Genomic DNA, 26,707 nt, shown 5'->3' with positions numbered 1-26,707 from the left:
GAGAAAGTCAGGATAGGTTGTGCCTAAGGTACTTGATCCTGTAGAAACAGGAAAATAAGTGTGCGTGTATATAATACTAGTATTATCCTCCCTACACCGTTCTTCCCTGGAAGGTTGTGCCGGATGTTCCACCGCTAAAGACAGAGGAGAACTGTACTGTACAGGCCCGGTATATATATATAAGAGAGATTCCACACATTTTATTAGCGCAGGATATTGTGCTGTAAAAGAACATTCTTTTCAGCATCCACTACTAACCGAATTACACCGTAAGTACTAAAGAACTTGCTGTTGTGGCCACCAGATTTGGCGGGCAGGGAATAAGCGAGGTAAGTACTGTACAAGAGCAGTCCTCGCATTGTTGCGCTCGCTTGTTATGCAGTTGGTCATGTAAGGTTGAGGCGCAGGCGGCTCGTCTGGGACTAGTACTTAGTCATTACATCTGATAAATACCCTAAGTCTCAAGTGCCGCTCATCGATGTTGGTATTCCCTCTCTCGTGCTGGTCTTTATCATCCGACAAACCTCTCTGAATTCCCTGCCACACCCCTCGCAGTTGCTTTAGTACTGCTTCTACGCCGGCCTTCCGTCACTTCGCTATTACAAGATGGGTGCTCCTGTCATTCTATGTGGCAAGACGGAAGCCGTCGGCGCCGGCGTTATCGCCGATCTCAAGCCCGAATTCGACGGTTCGTGAATCCTGCTCGCCCTGCGCTCCCGGATTTTGAATGAGAGTTTGCAGCTGACATATATCTGCACAGTTATTCACTTCATCATGAGTCCCGAGGCCGGCGCCGCGCAGATCCCAGCCATTTTCAAGGGTGAGCAGGAGGTTGAGACGAACTCTGAGCTGGGTAGCCACGATTATTCGACAAAGCCGGTGGCTGTCATCATGGGTGGTGGTTACCAAGATGCCGGCATTGAGGCCATGATGAAGGCCTCGGCCAGCATCCACCCCGTTCCCTGGCTGCGACCCGACCTGAGCATTCCCGCTCCTCCCTTTGGTACTCCAGATTATGGCAAGGCTCTTGTCCAGCGCATCAAGGTGCTGCTGGCGCAGCTGGAACAGGAGGGCAAGATGCACGAGGAGAAGGTCTTCTGGTATTGAGCCTGCGTGCTTATGTGAGAAACAGACGGATGGGGATATGGCTGCAATCCTTCCGAAGCACGTGTATACTAGGTGCATTCTACAACCCGTGTTCTGGACTGACTGCGAGGACCAGTCAAAATTGGCTCTGTCTCCTCACTCAATGTCCTTTGATTCATGATCTTCACAGGACGAAAGGTCACTACCGGAGAAGCCGTCGTAATTAATCAAGACGCCCGCTGGAAATGAAAGCTCCAAGCAGCGAAGGCTGGATGAGGCGCATATACTTAGGCTTCTTCTCCGCACTCACCCAAGGTGAACGGGGGTATGGCCATCGGCTCGCCGCTGCGTCTGGCGAGTATCCTCCTCGTCTAGAGGTGCGGTCACTTCAAATTAGTTCAAATATTTTGATTTCTGTGTACATCCTGAACAAACGTTCTTAGTTACGGGACGGAATTCTTGCACTTGAAGTAGATATCACGTTACGTTTGGTGTAGTGGAATTTCTTTTATCATTTTCAATTCAGACACATGTTCTGAATAATACTTATAAATTGTTAATACGTCAACCTTTCCCATATGCGCCCTTCGAATCCAGAAACAAACTGTTTAAGATCTCAAAACGAGTCAGGGAAGAGATTTGGCATAAACCGTAGTAATTATTGTCGAAAATCACTAATATATCGTCCAAAATATGTTGTGCTATCTTCTTGTACTAATTATACCCTCTGCAGTTGGTCAACCACCCGGCTGCACAACAGCAACACCAACATGAACCCACCTCGCCCCCCAACCCCCCCAGAGCAAAGTCTCCAGTCTGAATCCACGCCGCCGCCGCTCTTCTATTTCTTCTCATCTTACCCAATTCGAATTCACCGCCCGGCCGCCAACAGAATTAGCCGACGCCATGTCTGGGGCCACGCTGGCAGTGGCCGCTAGTCACGTCCTCATCGTCGGGGCCGGCCTAGATGGTTTCTGCTTAAACCGGGGCCTCAACAAGCACGGAGCATTCGTGCAGTTCGGCGCTGCTTGTTTCCTTCAGGTTTGGCGCCTTTCTTGGCGGGTGTGACAGCAGGTTGGCGATTACTCTATACATGTAAGGTATATACACAAGCTGCGGCTAGGACTTTGCTAACTCGTAGTATTGCCAAGACCCTCTTAATAGCGATAGAAGTTAACTCGTGCTTTGTTTCCGTCTTTACCACTACTGCACATAGTCTTTATCGCTCCCATCCACGCCGCCTTTCATAACACGCATTGGTTGTTTCCAGATTACACCAATTACCGTGCAAACGCCCAATGACATCTATATGTAAGTCAGGAAATAGACGCGCTCCATTGTTACCGAGTGTTACCTCAACGTGGCCGGTGCTGTCCAGCCAACGTCGATTCAGCCATCATCTAGATTGAGTAGCCGAAATAAAGGCCCTGTTCACGGCAAGGCCCGTGACGGGAAAGGACATGATCTTGTCGTGGACTCCGTACTTGAGAATGTCTAGTCTGATGTCGCCTTTCCGCGTAGGCCACACCGTGACATTGCCCCCTTGCCCTCGCGCCTCGGTCCTCTCCTCGATCCTGCGGTCGAACGAGGAGACCCCAGAGCCGCCATCATCACCACTGCCGTCATGCACCGAGTTCTTGGCATTCCTACTAACAGCTTCGTCGGCTACGCGCACAGCTTCCCTAAACAGTCGCACCGAGTGCTCCATCGGAATGTCCGTGTCGTCCTCGGCGTGCAAGAGCGTGACGTGATACCGCTCGGCACCGCGGATGAATTCGCCCAGCCGCCGCATGTTGTCCCATGTACTTTGGAGTCGGCTGGTGAAGAAGTTGAAGAGGAGCGGCACCCTGGCGACCGGCGACAGCACCGGGATGACGCCGCCGATTCGATAAGTGGCCGTGAGCTGGGCAATGTCCGAGAAGGTGGCCGTGACGACCAGGCCAGCAAAGTGGATTTTGTTGCTCGGCTCGCGTTGTGGATTGGCGAGCTCGTGAACTAGAGCTATGGCGACGGCGGACCCGAGACTCTGACCAAAGATGACGATGCGCTCGGGAGGGATGCACGCTGTGTGCATGGCCCAGTCGGCTACGGCAAGCGCGTCAATGATCAGCCCCGGTTCGGACGGCTGGCCGCTCGAGAGGCCATAGCCCCGATAGTCAAAGGTCAGGACGTGCGTGTTGGCAGGATCGGCAGCATAGAGCGAGCGATAGCTGTCGGGCCTCCACCCGCTCGCCATGGTGCCGCTGGTGCCATGGAAATACAGAACTAGACGGGCGTCTGGATTCTCCCTGAGCAGGCGGAAGTTTAGTGTGTCCTGGAATCGCTCGGCTAGGCCCGTATCCGGTCCTTGGGCTAGGAGGGCATCTTCGTTGGCGAGGAACGCGCCAACGGGAAGGATGTGCCATGCGTGCAGGTTCTCTCCATCGCTGGTTGGGATGTAAAAGGGCGTGGTCTGGTGGTGGGCAAAGCCAAACTGCTCTGGCACATTGAGGTCCTTGAACCAGGTGAGGGTTACCTTGTGCAGGTATACAGCGTGGGCCTGGAAAGAAGGCGCGGCGATCATGGCCCCAAGGAGGCTGAGATAGAGGGTCGCGGGGACGCCAAGGCTCAGGCAAACTGCCAGTATGGTAGACCGGAGGGCGGAGGACTCCATGATGGCACAGTGCGAGTGTTCTATTTTCCTCCCTGATCGACTCCGTTTGCGCCGCTATTAGTATAGTAATAGCTACGAGATTAGTCAAGCCCACTAGTCAAGAAGGCTAGAAGTTAACGATATTCTCTTACCCGCTATAACTGCTACCTCTAGCCAAGGTACGCGACGATAGTGCGGCGATGCAGTGCAGAGGAGAGCTCGGTCTTAGCGATGTGTATGGGGAAGGCAATTTGATTGATGTTAGAGGCTTTGTGTATTGTGAAGCATTTGATTCCTAGTAAGACCATTGGTCCATTGGAGGTTGATTAGGTCAGCATTTGCCAGGGCGTCTCTCCAATGTGTTCCGTTGTTATTCGCCGGCTAGAGACCTCGCACCTAGCCCAATTTTGCGCGATCTCTTGATGGTACCGAAGTTGAGATGCCTCCTAACGCCGTTTCTCCCCCAAAGGAGCCGGTGCTTCTGTTGCTCTCACGGCGCCGCCTCGGAACCGATGCCCGATGAGTATGTACATATACTTGGCCGGGCTCAGTTGAGTCTTGGTGAGGATTGAACCCGAAAGTGCTCCGCAGCTCCTCCAATATATACAAATAGTGCGATTGTGTCAATTTCAAAGTCCGTGTCCCCTCCACCTCAACGCTTGCCACCTAGCTCGCCGTCAGTGATGGTGAATAGAGGAGTGCCCTCGGGAAGTCCTCGTCCCGACGAGAAGCGCGTAGAGCTTGGGGTTGAGCATCTCCTTCCTGGACTCCTTTCCGACGGGCGTGGTGGGTCTGGGCATCGTGACTTCTATCTTGACATAGATGGTAGCAGGGTGGAGGCAGCTCTGCGTAATTATGAGGTATAGGATGGTATTACCAAGCGTCCTGCGTTGCGCTGATTTGGATACCAAATCTTCCCTTGATTGACGGGAATGGAAGCAATGTAGTGTGGTGCCAGCATACTAAGGTAATTAGTAGTAGTAAGCAGTATACAGTGGGGGCGATAATTATGCCACCTTACCATACGCATTTGAAGCCCGAGCGCTCTGCCCTTGAAACCACAGCCGCCCGACGTTCTTTATGAGCCCTCGGCGTTCGCACTTGGCCATTGAATGCATCACTCTCATATGACCACTTCTTCCCACTAGGGAGGGGCATCCGGCTATTGTAGCACTGGCTGTGAAGGGCCACTGAAACCTCGTTCACCACAGGAGGTACTTTCATTGTCTACATTCAGACAAGCATATACTTGAATGTTACATTTGAACAACAGGCCAGCGGTTCGTCACCCTCTTACCTCGTGCACACGTATCCGTCAGCTGACCACCTTTGCCTTCCTCTACGGAGTCCAGGTGGGCACAGTGCTCGGCCCGGTGGGCGTCTCGTTGATGACATCGTTTTGGCGGACGCATCCGCTCTTGGATGTGATAGCCGCTGGGCAGGCGACCTGCCTGAAGGTGACATCCGGGTTATCGGCGCCCATGAACCTGTAGCGGTTATGTGAGTTGCTGTATTTCTTGAAGAGGCTTGACAACAACCTCCTTTTCACGAGCAAAAAGGGAGGTGCGCCTGGGTTTACCTACCAATCGAAACGCCAGTTGCAGCCGTCCTTGAGAGCCGCCGGGAAGCCCTCGCACTCGCTCTTGGACCCGATGCCGCCGTACCGTTGGCCCCAGCCGTTGGGTGGAGCGCCGTACTGGTTGGTGCATGCTTCGACATGTCAGCGACTCCTTAGACGAGAGGAAAAGGGGGAATAGGGAGCCTACCGTTGAACATACCAACGCCTCCACCGGGCATCTGTTGCGGGTTTAGCGTAAGTAAACAGCAAGCCTACTCATACTCCAAAACGACGACAGGGGATGAGAGAGGAGGGAAGCCCAGCTACACAAACGAGACGGGGGGAGGTGGACAACGGAAACCAAAGAAAAGGATAAAACCAACCGCAATATCAAAGTGGTTATTCCCAAGGTCGCCTCCCGTGTTGGTCGCCTGCACAACCATCTTCTTGCCCGCTACGGGCCCGCTCGTGAAGGTAAGCTCGTAGCAGGCGCAGCACCACGCCGCCTCGTTGCTCCCGGCAATGTTGACGGCGGCCCAGCCGTACGCGACCGTTTCGTTAAGGGCCCAGGGGCTTTGCGACGAGCACATGTAGGCCGAGCCGCCCGAGTCGCACCCGGAGCGCGTGTTGCCGCCGTCGTTAAGCGGGTTATCATTCCTGTCGCAGGTCTGGACGGGGCTCGGCGAGTTGCCTTTGCGCGGCCACGCGCACGACGGCTTACAGCAGTCCCAGTAACGGGTCGTCTTGCCGCTGCCCGAGGGGCCCTGGGCCGTGGCGGAGAGGAAGAAGGGGAGGAGAGTAATGAGAGTGGAGATCGGGAGATGCATTGTGAGTGATCAATCACGTATGACCGTGGATAAGCAGGGGTAAAGATAGGGTAGGTATGTTAGAGACTCGACGACAACAAAGAACCAGATCCTCTGCGAGATAAACAACAGCGTCACTCTCCAAATCTCAATCCCCGGACCAAGAGCGGGGCAACCAGGAAATATAACATCTCCAGAAATACCCCTCCCCAACCAACATTCCCCTTTTCCGCAGTAGCCAGGAACTTAACACTATTAACGGGAGATTCTATCTCACTGTACTATACCCAAATGAACCATTTCCACTCCGCAACCGCTCCGTGGGAATAGCCAGCCCGAAAAGGCCGCCGGTATATGAACTCTCTCAGTTTAGAGACCGGGGTGTGGCGTGTGGAGGGTGCCTATCACGTTGTCGGGGAGACGCCCCGAACCGTGTCCTGGGCCGTGACCCGTCCCTGATTCTCCCCCGTCCACTTATCACCCACCCTTCACACATGCGTCTCCATCTGTTCGGCACCATCTGGCAACCCCTCCCTCTATCTTCTTGCTGCGGTACGTGGAAGATCAGAGTAAGAATAGCGCGAGCAGGTAAGGAGCGGCAGGTATATTACCTGCTCTTGGCTCCCCGCACGACAAGGAGACCTACCGAGTGGTGGTCAGAGGTGTGGGGAGGGGCTCACTATAAATCCCCCAGATTAATATATATCTGGGTAGGTGTCCGCGGGCCAAAATAGGCGGCGTCACTCGTCATCACCCTGCAAACGAACCAATGACTTACCCGGGTTCGCTGCGGTGCTCGGTTAGCACTTCAATGTTGCTGGCGGTTATCGTCAAGACAATGACAGAGAAATTGTAATGTGTGGTATTTGCTTAGCTACTTAGGGGAGTATCTGCAACTCGTCTGTTTAACAAAACAGGAACAAACTTGAGATAATCAAAGGAGCGCAAAACTTCTCAAAGCACCTCGTCTCCAGGTCGTCTGCAGCGCCTGTAAAGCGAGGTCAGATCCAAGCTTGGGACATTTTTCTTTTCTTCTCTTTTAGAATCCCCAGCCTCTTCCCTCGTTCTCTCGCCGGCGCTCGTTGAACGCCTGCTCGGCACGCCGCGCAAGGCTGCCGAGGAGGCCGCCACCGCCGGATTCCTCTTCCTCGTCATCCCGGCGACGCCTGTGACTTTCCTCCTCACGACGGCCATAGCTCTCCTCACGGCGGCCATAGCTCTCCTCGCGGCGGCCATGGCTATCTTCCTCCCGACGGCCATAACCACTGCCATAGCTATCGTCGCCACGACGGTCATAACCGCCGCCGTAGCTCTCCTCTTCACGGCGACCATAGCCACCGCCTCCATAGTGAGCCTCGCTGCGCTCCGTGTAACGGTAGGCCTCCCCACGGCGGCCGTCATCTTCTTGCTCATAGCGGCGGTATTCACTGCGTCTACCACCGTCTCCGTACCGCGTCTCAGAATACTCGGCTTGGCCGTAGCGATCACCGGAGCGGCCGTACTCGGTAGTCGTCTCGCCGTAACCGCCATCACCGGTGCGGCCGCTGGACCGGTAACTCTCGGTCTCCTCCCGCTTGAAGCCGCCGAGAATACCGCCAGCAACCTTACCCAATAAGCCGCCGAGGTCATTTGGGCGGTCAGCACCACCGTAACCAGACTGCCCAACCGCACCCGAGATGCTCTCCTTGACACCACTAACAATGGCGTCAGCGGCGGCGCCGGCGATACGGTCCTCCAGCGTCAGGTCGTCATAGTTCTTGCGCATCTTGAGCTTCTTACCGCATCCGTGGCCGCTGTCGTGCTCGCCCTCCCTGTGGTTCTCACCGCGCTCGACGCCCTCGCGGCTCAGCTTGTACCTGTACTCGTCGCGCTGACCCTCGTCCATCTGCTCCCACCATTCCCGGACGCTGTTGAAGATCAGGTTGCGGCCCTCCTCGGCACCGTCCGGGCCCATGTTGCGCTGAGCCGGGTGGTGCAGCACGCCGTGAATGATCTTGCTGAGCAGGCTGTCGACGTCCATGCCCTCGTCATCCCAGGCCTCCATGAGCTGCGGGACAACCCAGGCCACGACCTTGGACGCGGTCTGGCCGGCAATCTCGTTGAGAATCTGAGGTGTTGTTAGCTCACCGTCCTTACGACACGAGACCGGTCCCAGCTTACGTTGGTGAAGTGGTCTTTGGACAACATCGAGTGGGTCGGGTCGGTGCAGTGATCGTCTTCAAAGACGATGTGCTGCTCGTTCTTGCTGCTCTCGATGATCTCGGTGGCGCCGGTCGCGAGTTCGTTCTTGATCTGGTCAATGACGGGGATGACGAAAGGGGCAATTTGTGAGAAGACGAAGAGGGACAGCTGCTCCTCTAATTGCTCGACGATCTTGGGCAGAACCGGGATCTGGGAAATGGCTTGCGAGATGCTTTGCAGGACTTCGTCGTGGAACTGGATGGCGGGCATAACCTGGCTGAAGACCTGCTGGATGTACATGGTGAACTCTTCGGGTTCCCTGGGCGACACAGTCATGGTCTCCATCTGGGCAGCTTGCGAATTGTGCTCGATTTCCTCCATCTTCGCCTTCTTGTCATCGCCACCGAACAAGCCATCAGGGATCTTGTCCAGCAGGTCACGAAGGATGCTGGTGTCGCTGTTGCGGCTCTGGTCAAGGGTCCCTTCCAAGTCCTCAATCTCGCTCTGGATCATCTTATCAGAAACTGTCCGTTGTTAGCTTGTGTGACCACCGGGACAGAAGCCTGGGGTAGAGTACCCTCTCCAGTGACCGAGTGCAGGAAATCAACACCGCCAAAAGTACCGGTGACAATCGGGTAGACCTCGCGGCGAGCGCCGGGGATCCTTAGTTTGGTGTACCGGCCGACATGAGGGAAGACGTCCCGTTCTCCGAGTTCGATCAGAGCCAGCTCGACGTAGTTGCTGTGGGCGAAGTAGTCTGCGTCATGTGTCAGGGCTCAGAACGATGGGATATATCACTGGAGTTGTCCATACCCTCGAGGCAGTGCAGGCCAGTGCCAAGAAGACGTAGAGCTTCGTAGAGCTCCTCCTTGTTCCCGCTTTGCCCATAAGAGCGGCCTAGGTCGATGCACTTAGCGAATAGACGGCGGACGTGTTTTGCCGAGGTCATGATGCGGAGATTCTCGTTGGCAATGTAGTTCTTCATTCCCGTCTCTTCATCAACGGCGAGCTCGACATGCTCATTGACAGGGCCGCGCAGACGACGGTCATATTGTCTTGCGTCCAGGTTGTCGGCGTAGTTCTTCGGGTTATCGATGTGGTCTTCTGGACGGTAGCAGCCGAGGCGTTCTGCGGTGACCTCAAATTCGCGGCTCCCATAACCGAATGTTAGGAAACCGAGGATGCACAGAAGGAGACGGATGGCCTCGGCTGAGACACTCTTGACAGTACCGACGTCAATGGCTTGCGAATAGTCACGAAGCCAGTTGCCAAAGTAGACGCGGGAAACCATCAGCTTGTCGAACTTCTTGCCGCCGGCGGCGCGGGCCATGAAAATTTTGAGAAGGACATCTTCGATATCGCCGTGACGCCCTGAACGCAAGGAGGAGAGTCAGTGACTGTGGGGGGTGCTGAGGATTGGGCGGATGGTGGGAAACACCGTACAGTTCAGACCCTCGATCTTGGAAATGCCAGCAATGTTACCAGCGCCGAAGGCAAGCGTAGGTCGTACGAAGCAGAAGAGGACGATGAACCCGAGTAGGAACGGGTAGGGTTTGAAGGTCGCCATGTTTACGGCTGCAGTCAAATCAATGTGTGGTGAGTGGTGCGTTTCGCTGTATGGAGGACAAGGAAGTGCACACTGGGCGGTAGTTGAGGACGAGCAAGAAAAGATGGCAAAAAGACGGTGCGGGGCAGTCAAAGGAAGGAAGAGGAGCCCAGCCCAGATCCTGGTATCTCTGATGATAGTATGGGTTTGCGGGTGGATTCGCGATGATCTGAGGACGCTGTTAGATGGCGAGACGTAGATTTCGGCACAGCCGACTCGAGAAGAAATATTCGATCCAACTGCCCTCCTGTTGGGTTGAGACCAGCGGCTCGGTACGCCTCTTTCGGGCTGCTTTTTAAATGTGCGGCCCATCTTGATGATCGCGTATAACACGAGTTTCAGGCAATCAGAAACGTGCCAAGCCAACCCATTCAGCTTGCTCGGTCCGCGGGGCATAGGAGGAGGGGTTCTTTGGCGGAGCGGGGTTGGTCGAGAGCGCGCTCCGCTGCAGAAGTGGGGTGCGAGAGCTACCCTGCAACAGCTGAGGTGAGCTGCCGAGAGATACCAGGGTATTTACAAGTCTAAGTGTAGATGCCAAGCCACGCGTTGTGGAGGGACTCGTCAGTCAGCATCAACAACGGAACCAACCACCAAAGTCTGGGACGTGCTGGTGTGGCCCCATCATGGCTTCGTCGTCAGTCAACATACAGGTAGCTCCCGCTCGTTCCCGCTCTCTGGCCTAAAGTGTCTAGTACCTACGAGATAACGCGACTGGGCTCGTTAATTGAACATTCTCCGCGTATAGTGGTAGTTTCTCCATCTGCTGCTATTCGTGCTGAGGATGGTGATGTGGGGCTTGGATACCTGTGGTTCTTGCGCTTTGCCGTGTCCATCGTCGCTATCATGTTCGACCATACCCGTGGCTGGGGACTATCCGGATTTCACTCAGTGCCTGACATGACATATGCCCTAGATCCTAGAGCAATTGCTCTACACTGCTCTGTTCTTGACAGGCCGGAAACACCCTCGTCCAGCGACTGCCGGCAGCGGCAAGGGTCCCAGATCGATGGGCTGCGGGCAGCGGCAGTTGGGTAGTGCCGGAGCTTGGACGCACCCGTTAAATCGAGATAGGTACGTGAGCAAAGTACCTCCGGTGAGGGGTTCCGACGTATACCTACCTACCTTACACAAATGGCGGGAACGCGCTCGCTGGTGCTAACTCAATTGCGACCGGAACCGATGCTGCTCTGCGCAAGATTTGGACTTGTTGTCCACCAGGTGCCCCAGGATTATGTTCTGGCTCTACATGTATCCGAGGATTCTCAAACGTAAAGCAAAAACAGTTCGCAGTGAATGGGTGCTAATATGCCTGCATCAGTCGTTCAGAGTATCGTGCTCGAGGCACCTATTACACGACGATGGAGGCGGCCTTGTGGAAATGAGCTGGAAACAGCAGCTGGTTCCTGTCCTGTGCAAAATTCAGACCGTAGTAGGCAGTACGGCCCTAGCTTCAGGTACAGCAACCACTGTCGCAGGTGGCCGTGGATGAAGTGCGACGGGACAATTTGGGACGGGAGCAACAAAGATCGAGCGCGCTGGAAACTGAGCCCTGGGACGTTCTGATTTTGGGGCAGTTGTGCCGACCGGGAATGCGCAAATCAGCGCCAAAAGAAAGGTGGCGGAGGAAAAGGAAACACCCCTGCCATTTTGGAGGACTGTCCACGCAAGCTCGCGTGTGACACTGCCGGGACTGATTTCGCTGGCTGTCGAACGCTGAGCGACAGGGCGCCAGGTACCCCGATGGTTGTCGAGATAGTTGCATCCAGTACCTTGAAAACTGCGGCTCGAATTCAAAGCGCCCGCTGAACGCCCACAACACTGCATTCGACGCGCAGACGGCGCATAATAGTGTGCAAAAGCCAACTTAACTTGAAATTGCACACATCAGTGACTCGGTACTGTGCGCTCCAAAGCAAATCCTGAAATCTCTTTAACCGGAATGGTAAGGGGAGACAGAGACGCTCTAAGATCAGTGACAGCGTCTGGGTGATGTTGTGCAGTGGAGGTTGGGACCGGGTGGGGTAGCGAATTGCTGGCGCTGGCTCCGATTTTCGAGTTTCTATTGCACCAACTCGGCGCAAGCCTCTAAGGTACCTAACCTTATGTACCTGATCCCAAGTACTGTGTAGTGCCCCAAGCATAAGTACCATGTCTGACTTGCGCGACCAGAAGATCTGGTAGGCATATCGTTGCTGAGGTGCTGCTGCGAGAGCGGAATACACAGGCGCGACCTGGCGGGCAAGAGCATTTTGAAGTTTGTCCCGTTGGCGGCTTTACCCTTCTGTCAGAGTCGCGGCGGGCGCCTATTTTTTTGACATTGCGTCAGGCGTTGCTTAGTTCCCGAGACGGGGAGTGTCAGTGACCGGGCGGTTCGTGTGATCTGATTTCCATCTGCGCCGGGGCTGCACCTCAGCGCAGGCAATTTTTTAGCCCGCCAATTTTTAGCAGGTCAATCAGCACTGGCGCCCCTCCCAGGCGCTCCACGTATATTTTCCGAGACCCCGCCATCCCCCCCAAAATTCGCCGCGAATTTTTCCTCCTGTTCTCTCCCTTCATTTTCCAGCAGATCCCCAGCGCTTGGCCTCCGAAAGCACAGCCTATCCACCATCGCGGTCGCAAAAACCTAGCACCACCATCCCACTAACCATTATTTCGGACAAAGACCAACGTCATTTTACCACTTACCGCATCAACCATGCCGCGCCCACCCAAGAACAAGGCCGTGCCTGAGCCGCCAGTCCCCGTCGCTGCTGCAGCACCTCCCGTCGTCGCCGCAGTGCAGCCTGCAGCCCTCGCCCTCAAGCAGGTCCCCCCAGTCATCGACGTTGGCCAGTTCATCCGCGTCAGAGATTCGGTAAGGCACATAGCTTCACTTTGCAAGTCATCCCCAAGAATCCCTGCCCAAGAGCCACCCAACACCCTGATCCCCAACTTCAGCACGTGTTTGTCAACTCTGCAAGCCAGAGCCAACCCACCCAATTCTCTCCAACCCACACCCACACCCGTAACCGCATCCCGCAGAGCGGGTTCGGATTACGACTCACAACACGAGACAAAACAACCCCCATCACGCGCCCTTCTCCCAACACCTTCCCGCGGCACTCAGCTTGGTACGCGTCAGTGCAAGGGCTCGTGGAATTGCAGTCTTCATTTTTCACAGCTACTGCTGGTAGTGCGATCATGCATTGTCAAGGTGGCTAGGTCATGCATTTGCTCAGTCAAAGCCTTAGTAGCGATGCAGGCCATCCCTCACTGCCCCCATCTCCCCCGTATTGTTTACAAGTTCCTGCTTTCGGTGACGCGCTTGAACACGCTGCGGACCCCCAATGGAATCCAGCTCACCACCCCACCTGGAACCCTGCACCATCTTGGTCATGGACAAATCCGAGCAGATCTTGCTAATTCATCATAGGTCTACCAACGACTTCAGACTATCCAGGACTTGATTAGGAGCTTTTCCCAGGATTATCTTCGCCAGACCAATCTCCTCATTGGAGAGGGCACCAACCTTGAGAATGGAGCGGATCTGGACCACCTTGCCGGCACCCTTGCCAGCCTAAACCCCGCTGCACTCGCAGCCCCGCAGCCCCCGGTAGAGGAGAAGAAGGAGCGCAAGAAGCGCACCCATGACCCTAATGCGCCCAAGCGTCCTCTGACGCCTTACTTCCTTTATATGCAGACGGCACGTCCCATCATCGCCAGCGATCTTGGAGAGCAAGCTCCCAAGGGCGCTGTCCAGGATGAGGGCCAGCGCAGGTGGTCCGTCATGACGCCCAACGAGAAGCTTGGTTGGAACCAGGCGTACCAGTATAACCTCCGTCTCTACAATGCCCGCGTTCACTCTTACAAGCACGGCAACCCGGATGCCAAAAATATGACGGACGAGGAAGCTAGGGCCTACGCTGATCAGTACGGCATCTCGATGCCTCCTCTCACACAAACTGAGGAGACGCCGGGCAACGATCAGGAAGCCACCGCCGAGCAGCAGCTGCAACAGGCCGCGGCGGCGGCCGAGCCGTCACCCGAAGAGGCGTCTGAAGAGGAGCCCGCCCCGGCAGCCAAGACACCCAAGAAGAAGGAGACGCGCAAGCGGAAGAGCACGGCGGCGACCCCAGCTGCCACCGAGCCAGAGCCCGCAAAGGCGGCGGCAACCCCGGCCAGCCCCGAGGCTAAGAAGCGGAAGAGGACATCCAAGGCTGCAGAACAGGTAGAGGAGCCTAAGAAGTCTGGTCGTAAGAAGACCAAGAGCGGTTAGGCCTCTCGGTAGCCTAGCTCTTTCTGTCTAGTGTTGGTTCATTTTTCCACTCATGATACCTCTGGCGCCTGCGTTCTCATCTCTTTTTGATGATATTCTCCCAACAAGAGACATTGGGGGATGACCCCTTGCAGACACCGGAGGCGTCTCGCTTTTGGCGAGCTAGATTCGGTAACTATGCAGCCTTGCTTCCCTGGGGTTCTGAGTGTTTGTTTACTGGATGGGGTCAATGGCGGGGATCGATACGGGATTTTAGGGGTCTTTTGAAGCGGCTTCTTGAGGGGGACTGGCGGATGGATACACGGGTATAGGAGTATCTCCCTGTTGTGCGAGGGCTCGGGGATTTGTTGTATTTACTCTGGTTTGTTTCTCTTGCCCACAGTTGTACCGGCACATACGAACAGCAATACACATCAAATGGATTTCAGCTTGTGTTGCACCTGTTCCTGGTGAACGACTCCGAATGCGATGCCGACGGTTTCCAGCATGGGTGCTCTCCCGCATTGCACTGGATCTTGATTGTCCTTGCCTTCATGCGCGGATGGAAACAATGCGATGCACAAGATTCAGAGGAGCAAAGGTCGCAGGAACTTGATCACTTCATTATCGCCAAAAATAAAAGAAAAAAATAAATAAATAAAATAAAATAAAATAAAATAAATAGAACAAGGCAATGACATCAGCCGGAGAATCAAGAGGTGCTCAAAATGTCTGGTCCGCCAAGTGTGACAAGCTCCGCTATTACAGCATGAACCTTCCCCTCCAAACTTCTGACCATTCTCTCAAGGACGCAGTAAGCAGATTTAACCCCAGGCATGGAACGCTGCAGGTGGGATTCAGCTGTCTAGTGCCCTGCAAGCTACAGTGAGGTAGGCGCCGCTGTCCTTCTGGAGTCACTGGCAGCGCAATGGCCGCACCCCAAAATGCGGAGAGTTTATTACCCTGAGCAAGGTACTGTACTGTATCTGCCTAGGCATAGGTACAGTACAGTGCCTTGATCCTAGTCCTACCGCTTTCCCCTGCCCTGCCTGGCACCCTTAATCGACACACTGGACAGTTACAATGACAGCAGTCTAAGGTAGGTACATTTGCCGAGTATTTTCAGTCTCCGCTGTCTAAGTGCCTACATAACGCCACAACAGACCTGGAAGAGGCCATCTAAACACGGACCTCTCCGCTCAAAACACCGCCTATAATACAGTAGTACTTGCAATTCCTGGCCGGCGTTATTCATAAGCATTCACCTTTGACTGCATATACTCGCGCAGATCCTCGGGCGAAAAGGTTATCTGCTTTAGACGCTTGAGCTCTTCCGGGCTGGTGTCGGCCGCTGCTAGGGCGGTCGCGTTGACAGACACGACCCCTTTCTCGACGTCCTTAGGACCGACAACCACAATCAGGCCATACCCCTTGGCCGTGGCCTCGCGCACCTTGAGCCCCAGGCTGCGGGCGCTATCGTCCATGTCGACGGCGAGGCGGGTCGGCGACGCTGGTTCATCGCTCGAGGGCGTCGATGATGATGATGATGATGATGATGATGATGATGACAGCCCAAGCAACACGTCTCGCGTGTGCCGTGCCCAGCTCACAACGGGCTCGTTGTCGTTGAGCGTGAGGACGATGGCCTGTCTCGGGTTCAGCCAGAACGGCCATTTGCCGTTGTAGTGCTCGATCAGCAGCGCCATGAGCCGCTCTACCGAACCAAGCACGGCGCGGTGGATCACCACCGGCTGGACTGGACCGTACTCAGCGAGTAACTGGGGGTCTGTCGTCGTCTCGCCGCGCTTTTCCAGCTCTGGGGCCGGCGCCGTATATTCCAGGCCGAATCGCTTCGGAAGCTGGAAGTCGAGCTGGATGGTGGCCGTCTGATGTTCCTTCCCGTCCGAGTCCTTCAGGATAACGTCGATCTTGGGGCCGTAAAAAGCACCGTCGCCCTCGTTGACGGTCCATTCCTGCCCGCTCGCTTCGAGGGCCCGCCTCAACGCGCTCTCAGCCTGGTCCCACTCCTCCGGCGCCCCCATATACTGCTCCGGCCGCGTCGAGAGCGTGAGTCGATAGGGCCCGAGGCCGAAGACGCGGTAGGCGAGACGGACGAAGTCCAGCGTCTTGTCGATCTCGTCCTTGATCTGCGATGGCCGGCAAAAGATGTGGCCGTCGTCCTGGTGGAATCTGCGCACGCGCGTCAGACCGCTCAACGCGCCCGAGACTTCGTTCCGGTGGAGCGGGCTAAAGTCGGCGTAGCGGATCGGGAGGTCGCGGTAGCTTCGGCTCTGCGACGCGAAGATGAGGCAGTGGCCCGGGCAGTTCATGGGCTTGAGGCCGTACTCTGCCTCCTCGCCGCCCTCGGTGACTTCGGCGCGCGACGGCGAGGTGCTCGTCACCGTGTACATGTCTTCGGAGTAATTCTCGAGGTGTCCCGACTTGGCCCAAAGGGCCTTCTTGAAGATGGTCGGCGTGATGACTTCCTGGAAGCCATAGCGGACGTATTGCTTGCGGAGGAAGTCGGTCAGCTGGTTGAACATGCGCGCGCCATTGGGGAGGAAAATGGGCGACCCGGGGCTGTAGATGGATGTTGTGAAGAGTTCCTGCTGCAGGCCAAGAGCTCGATGGTCCGGCGCGGGCGGTTTTGTCGGGGAGGACTGCGGACTCCCGCACGACGAACAGAAGCGGTGCTGGATTCGGCGCGTCGGGAGTCGCTGCACTGTCCTAACTTGTCTGGCAAAACTCGGCGCAGACCATCTTCGCAGCCACATTCTGAGCCGACTGCCGCACCGATGCTTGCGGATCTGCTGTCCCTCTCAAGTGGGTGTGGTGGTTCAGATGGCACACGGGTACAGCACGTGCGAACCCTGGAAACTTTTCCGGGATCCAAGACAAGCTCGACTGAGCCCCATTGTCCCCGAGCTTCACTAGTGTGGGCGCCAGGGGGTCCCATGTCTCTGCAAGGGGCCCTGGTGCATCAAAGCAGGAATCAAGCGAAGAAATTCGAAGAGAGCCCGGTCCAGCTGATCAGGCGTCGCCTTCGCACGGTGCCGTCTACTGATGATTGGGGCGCCATCTACAGTGAGGTCAGATCGAGCCAGCCCACCAACCCCCATCCACCTGCATACACCACCACCCGCTGTTGTTGACGGTCTTTCTTTATCAGCCTGGGAAAGCTGCCAACTACAACCAAAAAAAATGCTATTTGCTTGGGATTCTCCAACGCCGATTACCGGACAATATATTTGTATCGACGCTCTGCTGCCTGCAGTGACTCATTTAGACCTCACGAAACGAACTGACCGCAATCTCTGACCCCCACTTTTCAACGACTTAGACCCTGTCAAGAGGCGCTGCTGCCTTCAACTGCCCGCATTTGCCACTGTGACGCGAGACGCGTGACCGCGCGACATCCCCCGTTTGTCGGCGTCGCCCAAACCCGTATATATCGCATCCGGCCCGGCGTAGAGACGGCGCCGGGAGATTTTGTTTACGCGACCGCTCTGCAAGTCCGGAGCGGCGCAACCATGGCGGGCTCATCCAAGAAGCGCGACTTCCAACCAGAGAGCTCGTGGCGCATGGTAGAAGGCGGCGAGAATGACAGCTTTGACACGTCCATAATACACGATGACGAAGAGTTCATCATCTCGAGTAGCGATCCGCTGTCGCAACAGTACGGATCGCAGCCCTTCAGTATCGGTGGCTCCCAACCTTTCAGCATCGGCGGCTCGCAGGACGACAGCATCGAGAGCTTTCTCAGCAAGGCCGAGAACGACGAGCAGGTGCTCTTGAGGTCGCCCTTCCGCCCGTCTGTCCCGCAGTCTGTGCGCCAGAGCTCGCGGGACGCCATGAGACACCGCTCGCCCGAACCCGAGTTTTACATGCCCCGTGTCGACGTGGAGAGCCCGAGGAGGCCAAACACGCGATCGGCGGCGACCGGGAGAGGCGTTACGTCACCATCCTCTCTACCTGGGCTGAGACAACGCCAGAGAGCAGCTCCTGGAAGCCCAGCCAAGGAGCGGCGTGTCCGGCTGAGTGACGGGTATTCTAGAGACCAGCAGACGACGTTTGATGAAGGGCTATCAGCACCAATGCTTAGCCATCTGATCGGCGCTTTATCGTGGTTGTTTGGCGTCGTAGGGCATGCATTCCGATACGCACAGAAGCCTCTCGCGTTTCTGCTGTCGTTGTACCTGACCTTTGGCGCCGTCATCATGCTGCAGAACATGGCAACCAAGTCGCTCTACACGTCCCTCTCCCCGATCTGTCGCCTGCCGGGCGTGTCGTGGTTCGATCTGCCTTTCTGCCCGCGTTTCGTTCCAACTGAGGGACAGGGCGAGGGGCGCGAGCGGCAGGTCGAGTTTGACCGCTTGATGGATGTTCAGGACGAGTTCCAGCAAGTCCTGGAGAAGTCAGCGCAAGGCGTGTCTCTGCCCATGGAGATGAAGCGCTCGGAAGCCTCCATCCGCGACCTACGCACGCTGGTACGCTACAGCAACCTCGCACACAAAGAGGAGCTCGTCCTCGAATTCGACGGTTTCATCGAAGCCGCGGGAACCGCCTCGGGCAACCTCCAAAAATTCAACACGCACGTCGGCTCGGCCGTCGATTCGCTCATCAGCATTAACCGGTGGACAGCACGCTTCCTCGACGAACTAGACCGTGGCAGCCACGACGTCCAACACAGCGGCGGTCTTGTCGGTCAATGGACCAGCTGGCTGTTCTCTCCTTTCCAGCCCGCCGTTTTTTCCGACCGGGACATCCTCAAGACGTACATTGAGCACATGACTTTGGTCTCAGAGAAGGTCGGCGAGCTGGTCCTGGAGGGTGAAGCGGTGCTGCACATACTCCACAAGGCTGGGGAGCACCTAGATATTATCCACGACTTTGTCACGCGCACGCAAATGTCGGTCCAAGGCCGCAAAGAAGAGATACTCTCGATGCTGTGGACGCTGGTCGGTGGCAACAGCAGACAACTCAAGAGCCTGAACAGCCAGCTGTCGCTGCTTAAGCAGGTCGACGCGCAGCGCTTGGGCGCCGTCAAGCAGGTCACCGAGCTGATCGGTGAGTTGGAAAAGGTCCGGGCCGGATTGGAAGATCTGAGGGAGAGAGCCGCTCAGCCGGGGCTGCTTAGCGGGCGGCTCGACATACCGCTGAGCGTGCACGTCGAAACAATCGACCGCGGCGTGGAGAGGTTGGAATCAGCCAGGAGTAGGATACGAGCGATTGAGAACGAGAGGTTCATGGAGGTGCTGGCGAGGGGGAAAGGAGGGGAGAAATTGATCGAGTCGATGTGAGTCTTGGTTTGCTCAGGGCGCTCCATGGTTTGGACATTGGGATAAAACTTTGGACAAGGACAGCATTTCTGGAGCGATGTTGGTTACTAACTATTTGCATGTACACATCTTTTTTCTTGTTTTACTTCACATCCGGGGCGCTTGGAAACAGAGGATCACAGGACCAACCACTGGCGTTTGGAAGGATAGTTACACCCGACCGGCATCTTGAAAATACTCGGTATACCTGATAGTTTGTAATGATACCTACCATCGTGCTCTTATCATGGTCGTCGACATTAATACGACAATCACCAAATGGTGAGCTTATCAGCAGGAGTGCGGGGTATGGGTATACCCGCTGCGACAATGCGGCGCTCGTGATCGCTGCAAGGGACGTCCATCTCATTCACGTCATATGCTCCGTGTGCTCTTTCGAAGGCTTCCTGATGAGAGAATCTCCGACTGAACTTTGTTTCTTCCGTGTTCTCTCTGGCGTCTTCAGGGGATCTACCATACAATCAACGCCATGTTCCTCGTCCCAAGGGAGGTAAGTGAGCGGGCCCAGTCACATCTTACACTTGCATTTACACTCCACTTAGTCCAATTCCTCCGATTTATAAACCCCCTTCTAACCTTCAACCTACTTATGAAAATAAACTCAAGGAAGACTGACTAACACAATGCCAACGCCCACAACCAACAACAGCTCGACAAGCTCACCATCTCGCAGCTGGGCTTCCTCGCCCAGCGCCGCCTGGCGCGCGGCGTCAAGCTCAACCACGCCGAAGCCAGTGTAAAGCCCCCTCCGCCTTCTCAACCACCCCCCCCTTTTTTTTTTTCCCTACCGCACGGCCGAACGGTGTATTAACTCCCCCCCTTTGCCCGCTCGCTAGGCCCTGATCGCCTCCACACTCCAAGAGCTCATCCGCGACGGCGGACACACCGTGTCCGACCTCATGTCGCTCGGCGGCACCCTCCTGGGGCGCCGGCACGTGCTCCCGGAGGCGCTCGCCACCCTGCGCCAGATCCAGGTCGAGGGCACCTTCCCCTCGGGCACCTTCCTCGTCACCGTGGCCAACCCCATCGCCACCGACGACGGCGACCTCGCCCGCGCGCTGTACGGCAGCTTCCTGCCCGTGCCGAGCAACGACCTGTTCCCGATGCCGCCGGATGCGTCGTCTCCCCGGGGGGAAGCGGGGGCTGCACCGCCGCGGCCGGGCGCGATGGTTTTTGCGGAGAGGGCGATGGTGAAGTTGAACGATGGCCGGCGGAGGATCAGGCTGAGGGTGACGAGCAAGGGCGACCGGCCGGTGCAGGTGGGCAGCCACTACCATTTTGTCGAGGTCAATCCGCTGCTGGAGTTTGACCGGCTGCGGGCGTACGGGTATCGGCTGGATATCCCTGCGGGCTCGTCGGTCAGGTTCGAGCCGGGGGATACCAAGACTGTGACGCTGGTGGAGATCGGGGGCGGCAGGGTGATCAGGGGCGGGAATGGGCTCGCTGCCGGCAAGGTGGATTTGGCGAGGGCGGATGAGATCCTGGAGAGGCTCCAGCAAGCTGGGTTTGCGCATGTCCTCGAGCCGGCGGGGGATTTGGCGTTCTTGACTGAGGGGTATACGCTGGACAGGGCGGCCTACGCGGCCATGTTCGGGCCGACGACGGGCGACTTGGTCAGGTTGGCGAGCACGGATCTGTGGATCAAGGTCGAGAGGGATTACACCGTGTATGGGGATGAGTGCAAGTTTGGAGGGGGGAAGGTGCTGCGCGATGGGATGGGCCAGGCCACGGGGCGGTCGGATGCCGAGACGCTGGATCTGGTGGTGACGAATGCGCTCGTGTTGGACTGGACGGGCATCTTCAAGGCAGATATTGGCGTCAAAGATGGCATGATTGTGGGCATCGGCAAGGCTGGCAACCCGGATGTCATGGATGGTGTGATGCCGGGGATGGTCGTGGGCAGTTGCACCGAGGTGATTGCCGGCGAGGGCAAGATTATCACGGCAGGCGGGATCGATAGTCACATTCACTTCATCTGTCCGCAGCAGGTGGAGGACGCAATCACGTCTGGAATCACGACCATGATGGGTGGCGGCACAGGGCCGAGGTGGGTTGCGAATCGAGTCGTACAGCAGGTGACAGGGGTGTAGGCTGACGATACACAGCGAGGGAACGAACGCCACAACCTGCACGCCTGGAGCGTGGAACATGAAACAGATGCTCCGAGCTTGTGACGGGATGCCCGTCAACATCGGTCTCACATGCAAAGGCAACGACAGCGACCCGGGCCCCCTCCGCGAGCAGGTCATTGCGGGTGCTTGCGGCCTCAAGGTGCACGAAGACTGGGGCTCCACGCCAGCGGTCATCGACTCCTGCCTAACCGTGTGCGACGAGCTCGACGTGCAATGCCTCATACACACTGACACGCTAAACGAATCGGGCTTTGTGGAATCCTCGATCGCGGCCTTCAAGGGCCGCACCATCCACACGTACCACACCGAGGGCGCCGGCGGCGGCCACGCGCCCGACATCATCCGCGTAGTAGAGCATCCCAATGTCCTCCCCTCATCGACAAACCCCACCCGCCCTTACACGCGCAACACGCTCGATGAGCACCTCGACATGATGATGGTCTGCCACCACCTGAGCAAGGACATTCCCGAGGACGTGGCCTTTGCCGAGAGCCGCATCCGCGCTGAGACCATCGCGGCTGAGGATGTGCTGCACGACCTGGGCGCCATCAGTATGATGAGCAGCGATAGCCAGGCCATGGGCCGCTGCGGCGAGGTCATCCTCCGCACCTGGCACACGGCACACAAGAACAAGTTGCAGCGCGGGACGCTGCCCGAGGACGAGGGAACCGGGGCCGACAACTTTAGGGTTAAGCGCTATGTGAGCAAGTACACCATCAACCCGGCCATCGCACAGGGAATGGCGCATCTGATTGGGAGTGTCGAGGTCGGCAAGCTGGCTGATCTGGTGGTTTGGGACCCGGCGTGGTTCGGGACAAAGCCGAGTTTCGTGGTGAAGAGCGGCATGATCTCCTGGTCGCAGATGGTAAGGCACTCTTTCTTCCCAGCTTCCCGACTTAGACTGTCATTCTGACCAGCCCAGGGCGATCCCAACGGATCAATTCCCACGATCGAGCCCGTCATCGCCCGCCCCATGTTCGCCTCCTTCGTTCCGCAGACGAGCGTGCTCTTCGTCTCGCAGGCTAGTGTTGACAGCGGCACTGCCGCGTCGTACGGTCTGAAATCGCGGGTCGAGCCTGTCAAGGGCTGCCGTTCCGTCGGCAAGAATGATATGAAGTTCAACGACGTCATGCCCAAGATGAAGGTCGACCCGGAAAGTTATACTGTCGAAGCGGATGGGGCGGTGTGCACGGCTGAGCCGCTTTCCGAGTTACCTCTGACGCAGGCCTGGTTCGTGTTTTGAGGTGCCTCTCTGGTAGCGTAACGGTATTATCGCATGTGGGATATTCACATTGTCAGTGTTCAAGGTTTAGTTTCTCTTCAGTTGTTTAGCCCTACTTTAGTTATTCCCATTAGGTAGGCAACATTGGAACATGGGGGACGTAGACGGCTACGAGTACGTGCATGTACTGCACCCCTGCCCTCTGTAAATGTACAGCGCAATAAGGTTGTAAGTGGGCAGCAAGCAGCTCGGCTGTGCTTCCGGTTGTTCCCCAGTTACCGGCGCGGAGAATATCCATTGGACCCCCCTTGACCATGGCGATGACGCAGTGCAGCAGCTCTGGTAAGGCGGGGCTCTGCCGGCTGTTCCTGGTGCCCCGCCTCATCCTCATCCACCCTCGTTAAGCTCCATCTACATTAGGCCAAAGATTCCCCGATAAACGTCTCTGACGTACCGCAACCTCTCAAGGCACACGTCTCCGATCGAATTGCCGGGATACAACGCCATGGACCTCACCGACCCCTTGGACCCCCCGCCCGACCACATCACGGCTGCCAGGGCCCACGGCATACCGATCCGCCAGAGCGCGCCTATCAAACGGGGACCGCTACCCCTCGAGCTACCCATCCTCTCGTACCTACGCTCCAAGCGCGTGATTCTAGCCAGCGCCTCCCCACGAAGAAAAGCTCTACTTGCACAAGTCCGCCACAGCCCCTCTTCACCCCCTCCCCCGGCGTCTTCCAATCTAACCAGACCCCATCCACATACAAGTAGATCGGCCTCCCAGACCTCGAAGTGATGCCCTCCACCGAGCCCGAAGACCTCGACAAAAAGAAGCACTCGCCGGAGGAGTACGTCGCCGCCACGGCCCGGCGCAAGTGCCTCGCCGTCTACCAGGCCGCGATCGAGGCGCAGGACGCGCAGGACGCGGGGCTCGCCGACCCGCAGCAGCTCCGGGACCCGGCGCTGGTCATCGCGGCCGACACGGTCATCGCGACGCGGTCGGGCCAGGTGCTCGAGAAGCCGCGGTCCGAGGCCGACCACGTGCGCATGCTCAAGCACCTGCGCGACACGCGCGAGCACCGCGTGCTCACGGGCGTGTGCGTCCTCGCGCCCAAGGCCGACGCCAGCCACCCGGGCTACGAGATGGCGGCGCACGTCGAGCACACGAGGGTCGTCTTCGCGCGCGCCGACGACGGCCTGCCAGACGACGTCATCGAGAGCTACGTGCGCACCCGCGAGGGCGCGGACAAGGCCGGGGGCTACGCCATCCAGGGGGTCGGCGGGATGCTGCTTATCGAGAGGGTTGAGGGGGGCGTGGATAATGTGATTGGGTTGCCGGTGAGGAAGTGCTTGCAGTTGTGTGAGAAGGTTATTTTTAGGCAGGGGGAGCAGGAGGCCGAGGAGGATGACGAGGAGTGAGTGAGGAGGGGATGAGTGGTGAAGCGCTCACTGGGTCATCTATTCCCCTTGGACTCTCGCATGACATTACCTGTTTGCCATAGGGTAGACAAAAGGTCTCGAGATAAACTCATGGCCGGGACGGACAAGAGAAAGAGCCTGTTGAGCAGACGGCTGTCCGTCTCCGACTCGGCCATACACACCTATCCTGCTGGGCTTCGGCGGGAAGCCTGCACACTGCACACTGCCCAAAACTCATATTCTCTATAATATCGAATACATACGCCGCCAATGTCGTCTACTTTCCCCTCATTGTGCCGTCGCCCGGTTTTGGCAGTTTCAGCGGGTGCGCCTCGGTATTCAAGACATAATCATCCAAACTAATAAGCTCTGGCTCGGAGAAGATGAGATAAAAGTACTTGAGCGTCTCGGCGATCCAATAGCTCTTTCGTCACATAGTTAGCCCCAGATCACAACAACTAAGAAAAACCCTGAGCTAAGCAACTCACCTCCATACGATTCAACTTGGTCGTCCGCTTGGTCACCTGTACGTCCGCAATAGACGAATACGCAAACTTGGTCTCGGTCGCGTCCTTGATCGACTGGAACATGTGCCACGCTATATCCAGCAAGTCCGCCTTGCCGGTGATGCGGTACAGGATAAAGATGCTCTCAATAGCTTCGGGTCGGAGCAGATACTGCGGGTCGCGGATCATCTTGAAAGGCTTCGGGAACCTGCTGACGTGCGCCCACTGCTCCTCCCACCGCGTTTCATTCCACTTGCAGGGAGCCAAGTCGTCCTCATCCTTATTCTTCTTTTTCTTCTCGCATGGGACAATATCCGACAATTCCGGCATGATGCCAGTGGGGAAGGACTGGTACGCCCAGGCGCAGCCCCTGGCTAGCCGCTCGCCTATCCCGACGTCGTCCTCCTGGCCAAAGAGCCGCCCGCCGAGGGCGAACATGCCGCCCGCAAAGCAGCCAAGGTGCTGCACCTCAGGTTGCAGCATGCTGGTCATGCCATTGGAAAGGACGTTTCCCAGGAACAAAATGTCGGGCGTCGTGGCGGGCGGCAGGTCCGGCAGCATGGGGCGGAAGAGCAAGTGTTTCCTGGCCGCTGCCATGGCCTTGGTGTGGAGCTTCTCGTAGGTCGGCTCCAGGCCGCCGAGCAGCGCGTGCATTTTGGAGAGGTACTCGTACGCCGAGTCGGCTGAGGAGCCGAGGGAGAATACGGTTCCCCGGACGCCGAACCCGCTCGAGAGATCGACAAAGACCGGCCACAACCCGGGGAGGTTAGTGGAGTCCTGCGTCTCCTCGAACGCCTTGGTGACGCCGTCGATGGCGCTGTAATACTTTGGGTTGCCGGTGAGCTGGGAGAGCCTCGTGAACTCGAGTGATAGACTTCCGACAGCGGCAGAGGCGACGTTTTTGCCGGCGGCCAGCTTGCCCTCTTTAGCCAACTCGAAATGGAAAGTGTTGGCAGGCATGTGGTTGGGAGTGTCGAACCCGGCGTGGAGCATATCCCCGAGTTCAACCGCCTTGTCGAGGAGGATCCTCTCCTGGCTTAGGTCGTAGGCCGAGAGCAGGCCGCCCAAGTACCGGATGTTAGTCTCGAACAGGCTGCAGTCCTGAAACGTAGAGTTATTCCAGTCAATCGTTGCGACATGGCGCACGGCATCGTAGAAATCCTCTTTCATGCCCATGATCCATAGGGTATCAAGCGAGTCCACCAGGGTCGCACCCCATCCGGCAAAGGTGTCTCTGCCGACCAGTCTCAGAGGGACAACCTCGTCCTGGCCCCAGGCGTGATCGCGGTAAGCCTTCCAGGACCTTTTGGCCACTCTTCTGACAGCCTTCCGGCGTTCTCTCTGGGTAGTGTTGTGCGAATCGCTCAACTCATCTCGCGAGAATTCGTGCTGAATCCGGGGCAGTTGGCGGGGAATCCCTTCTGGTAGACGGACCCTTTTCGACCCGTCTACTGGGTATGCTTGTGGCCGCCTTCCCCAGTCGAAGCTGCTCGGTATGTACTCCCAATCCCGCCATCCTGTCTGCCGCCCAGAGGATCCCTTCCGGCCAAGCAAGAGGTAGGCAACCAGAAAGAAGGTTGTCACAATGGCTAGGCGTTGGAACCTACGGCGGCCGGTCAGAGTGGCCATTATTCCAGGGCGTCAATTGTAGCATTGAGAGGCTGTAGTGAAATAGAGCCGGCGAGTGAAACGCGAATAGACGACGAGTGACACGACATTCTAGTGAGGCAGAGAAGCGTTAAGGGGATGTTCACGAGCCTCGCGCCCACCGCGCAACGTGCCCAAGATGGAAGCGCGAAGCGAGAGTAATCTGTTTGGGCAAATGGCAGATTCTCCACCTTCTCCGGGTCACTGCAGCTCAACCGGGGATGCAATTGAATTAGGCCCAATCCCGCATGGAAAGGAGAATAGAAGGCCGATCGTAGTGTCCTGAGATATCACGGGAGATCTCGCTTTCCGAGGCCACCGCAACGTCAGATCCAA

General features: G+C 56.9%; 10 protein-coding genes across 10 annotated transcripts; 5 read left to right on the top strand and 5 right to left on the bottom strand.

The window, feature by feature from the left end:
* Positions 1–606: 606 nt before the first annotated feature.
* Positions 607–1,107, top strand: MFIFM68171_01255 (uncharacterized protein; the record flags this gene model as incomplete). The annotated part of the gene is made up of 2 exons (XM_071056677.1): positions 607–688; positions 761–1,107. 2 exons carry the CDS (start codon positions 607–609, stop codon positions 1,105–1,107), a joined length of 429 nt encoding a protein of 142 aa, XP_070912778.1.
* Positions 1,108–2,482: 1,375 nt separating this feature from the next.
* Positions 2,483–3,739, bottom strand: MFIFM68171_01254 (AB hydrolase-1 domain-containing protein; the record flags this gene model as incomplete). Its single annotated transcript, XM_071056676.1, has 1 exon — positions 2,483–3,739. The coding sequence occupies one exon, from the start codon at positions 3,737–3,739 to the stop codon at positions 2,483–2,485; it is 1,257 nt and encodes a 418-aa protein (XP_070912777.1).
* A 1,318-nt stretch (positions 3,740–5,057) lies between these two features.
* MFIFM68171_01253 (Cellulase) lies at positions 5,058–6,103 on the bottom strand (the record flags this gene model as incomplete). Its single annotated transcript, XM_071056675.1, has 4 exons — positions 5,058–5,205; positions 5,302–5,428; positions 5,485–5,515; positions 5,660–6,103. The coding sequence occupies 4 exons, from the start codon at positions 6,101–6,103 to the stop codon at positions 5,058–5,060; spliced, it is 750 nt and encodes a 249-aa protein (XP_070912776.1).
* A 1,018-nt stretch (positions 6,104–7,121) lies between these two features.
* Positions 7,122–9,830, bottom strand: MFIFM68171_01252 (Heterokaryon incompatibility protein Het-C; the record flags this gene model as incomplete). Its single annotated transcript, XM_071056674.1, has 5 exons — positions 7,122–8,189; positions 8,243–8,787; positions 8,841–9,020; positions 9,077–9,634; positions 9,707–9,830. 5 exons carry the CDS (start codon positions 9,828–9,830, stop codon positions 7,122–7,124), a joined length of 2,475 nt encoding a protein of 824 aa, XP_070912775.1.
* A 2,734-nt stretch (positions 9,831–12,564) lies between these two features.
* Positions 12,565–14,124, top strand: MFIFM68171_01251 (Nonhistone chromosomal; the record flags this gene model as incomplete). Its single annotated transcript, XM_071056673.1, has 2 exons — positions 12,565–12,723; positions 13,282–14,124. The coding sequence occupies 2 exons, from the start codon at positions 12,565–12,567 to the stop codon at positions 14,122–14,124; spliced, it is 1,002 nt and encodes a 333-aa protein (XP_070912774.1).
* A 1,226-nt stretch (positions 14,125–15,350) lies between these two features.
* MST1_2 (threonyl-tRNA synthetase) lies at positions 15,351–16,877 on the bottom strand (the record flags this gene model as incomplete). Its single annotated transcript, XM_071056672.1, has 1 exon — positions 15,351–16,877. One exon carries the CDS (start codon positions 16,875–16,877, stop codon positions 15,351–15,353), a length of 1,527 nt encoding a protein of 508 aa, XP_070912773.1.
* A 756-nt stretch (positions 16,878–17,633) lies between these two features.
* Positions 17,634–19,403, top strand: MFIFM68171_01249 (Alpha beta hydrolase fold-5 protein; the record flags this gene model as incomplete). Its single annotated transcript, XM_071056671.1, has 1 exon — positions 17,634–19,403. One exon carries the CDS (start codon positions 17,634–17,636, stop codon positions 19,401–19,403), a length of 1,770 nt encoding a protein of 589 aa, XP_070912772.1.
* Positions 19,404–19,911: 508 nt separating this feature from the next.
* URE1 (Urease) lies at positions 19,912–22,817 on the top strand (the record flags this gene model as incomplete). Its single annotated transcript, XM_071056670.1, has 5 exons — positions 19,912–19,932; positions 20,092–20,178; positions 20,279–21,489; positions 21,548–22,439; positions 22,497–22,817. The coding sequence occupies 5 exons, from the start codon at positions 19,912–19,914 to the stop codon at positions 22,815–22,817; spliced, it is 2,532 nt and encodes an 843-aa protein (XP_070912771.1).
* Positions 22,818–23,301: 484 nt separating this feature from the next.
* On the top strand, positions 23,302–24,218 carry MST1_1 (threonyl-tRNA synthetase; the record flags this gene model as incomplete). The annotated part of the gene is made up of 2 exons (XM_071056669.1): positions 23,302–23,496; positions 23,571–24,218. 2 exons carry the CDS (start codon positions 23,302–23,304, stop codon positions 24,216–24,218), a joined length of 843 nt encoding a protein of 280 aa, XP_070912770.1.
* A 277-nt stretch (positions 24,219–24,495) lies between these two features.
* On the bottom strand, positions 24,496–26,353 carry MFIFM68171_01246 (Glycosyl hydrolase family 47; the record flags this gene model as incomplete). Its single annotated transcript, XM_071056668.1, has 2 exons — positions 24,496–24,642; positions 24,707–26,353. 2 exons carry the CDS (start codon positions 26,351–26,353, stop codon positions 24,496–24,498), a joined length of 1,794 nt encoding a protein of 597 aa, XP_070912769.1.
* Between the last annotated feature and the right edge of the window lie 354 nt (positions 26,354–26,707).

This window comes from Madurella fahalii, assembly GCF_045866475.1.
Source record: "Madurella fahalii IFM 68171 DNA, scaffold_1, whole genome shotgun sequence".
In the NCBI taxonomy this organism is placed as follows: Eukaryota; Fungi; Ascomycota; class Sordariomycetes; order Sordariales; genus Madurella; species Madurella fahalii.
Note: the sequence above shows the minus strand (reverse complement) of the source record. Positions and strands in the feature narration are given on the sequence as shown.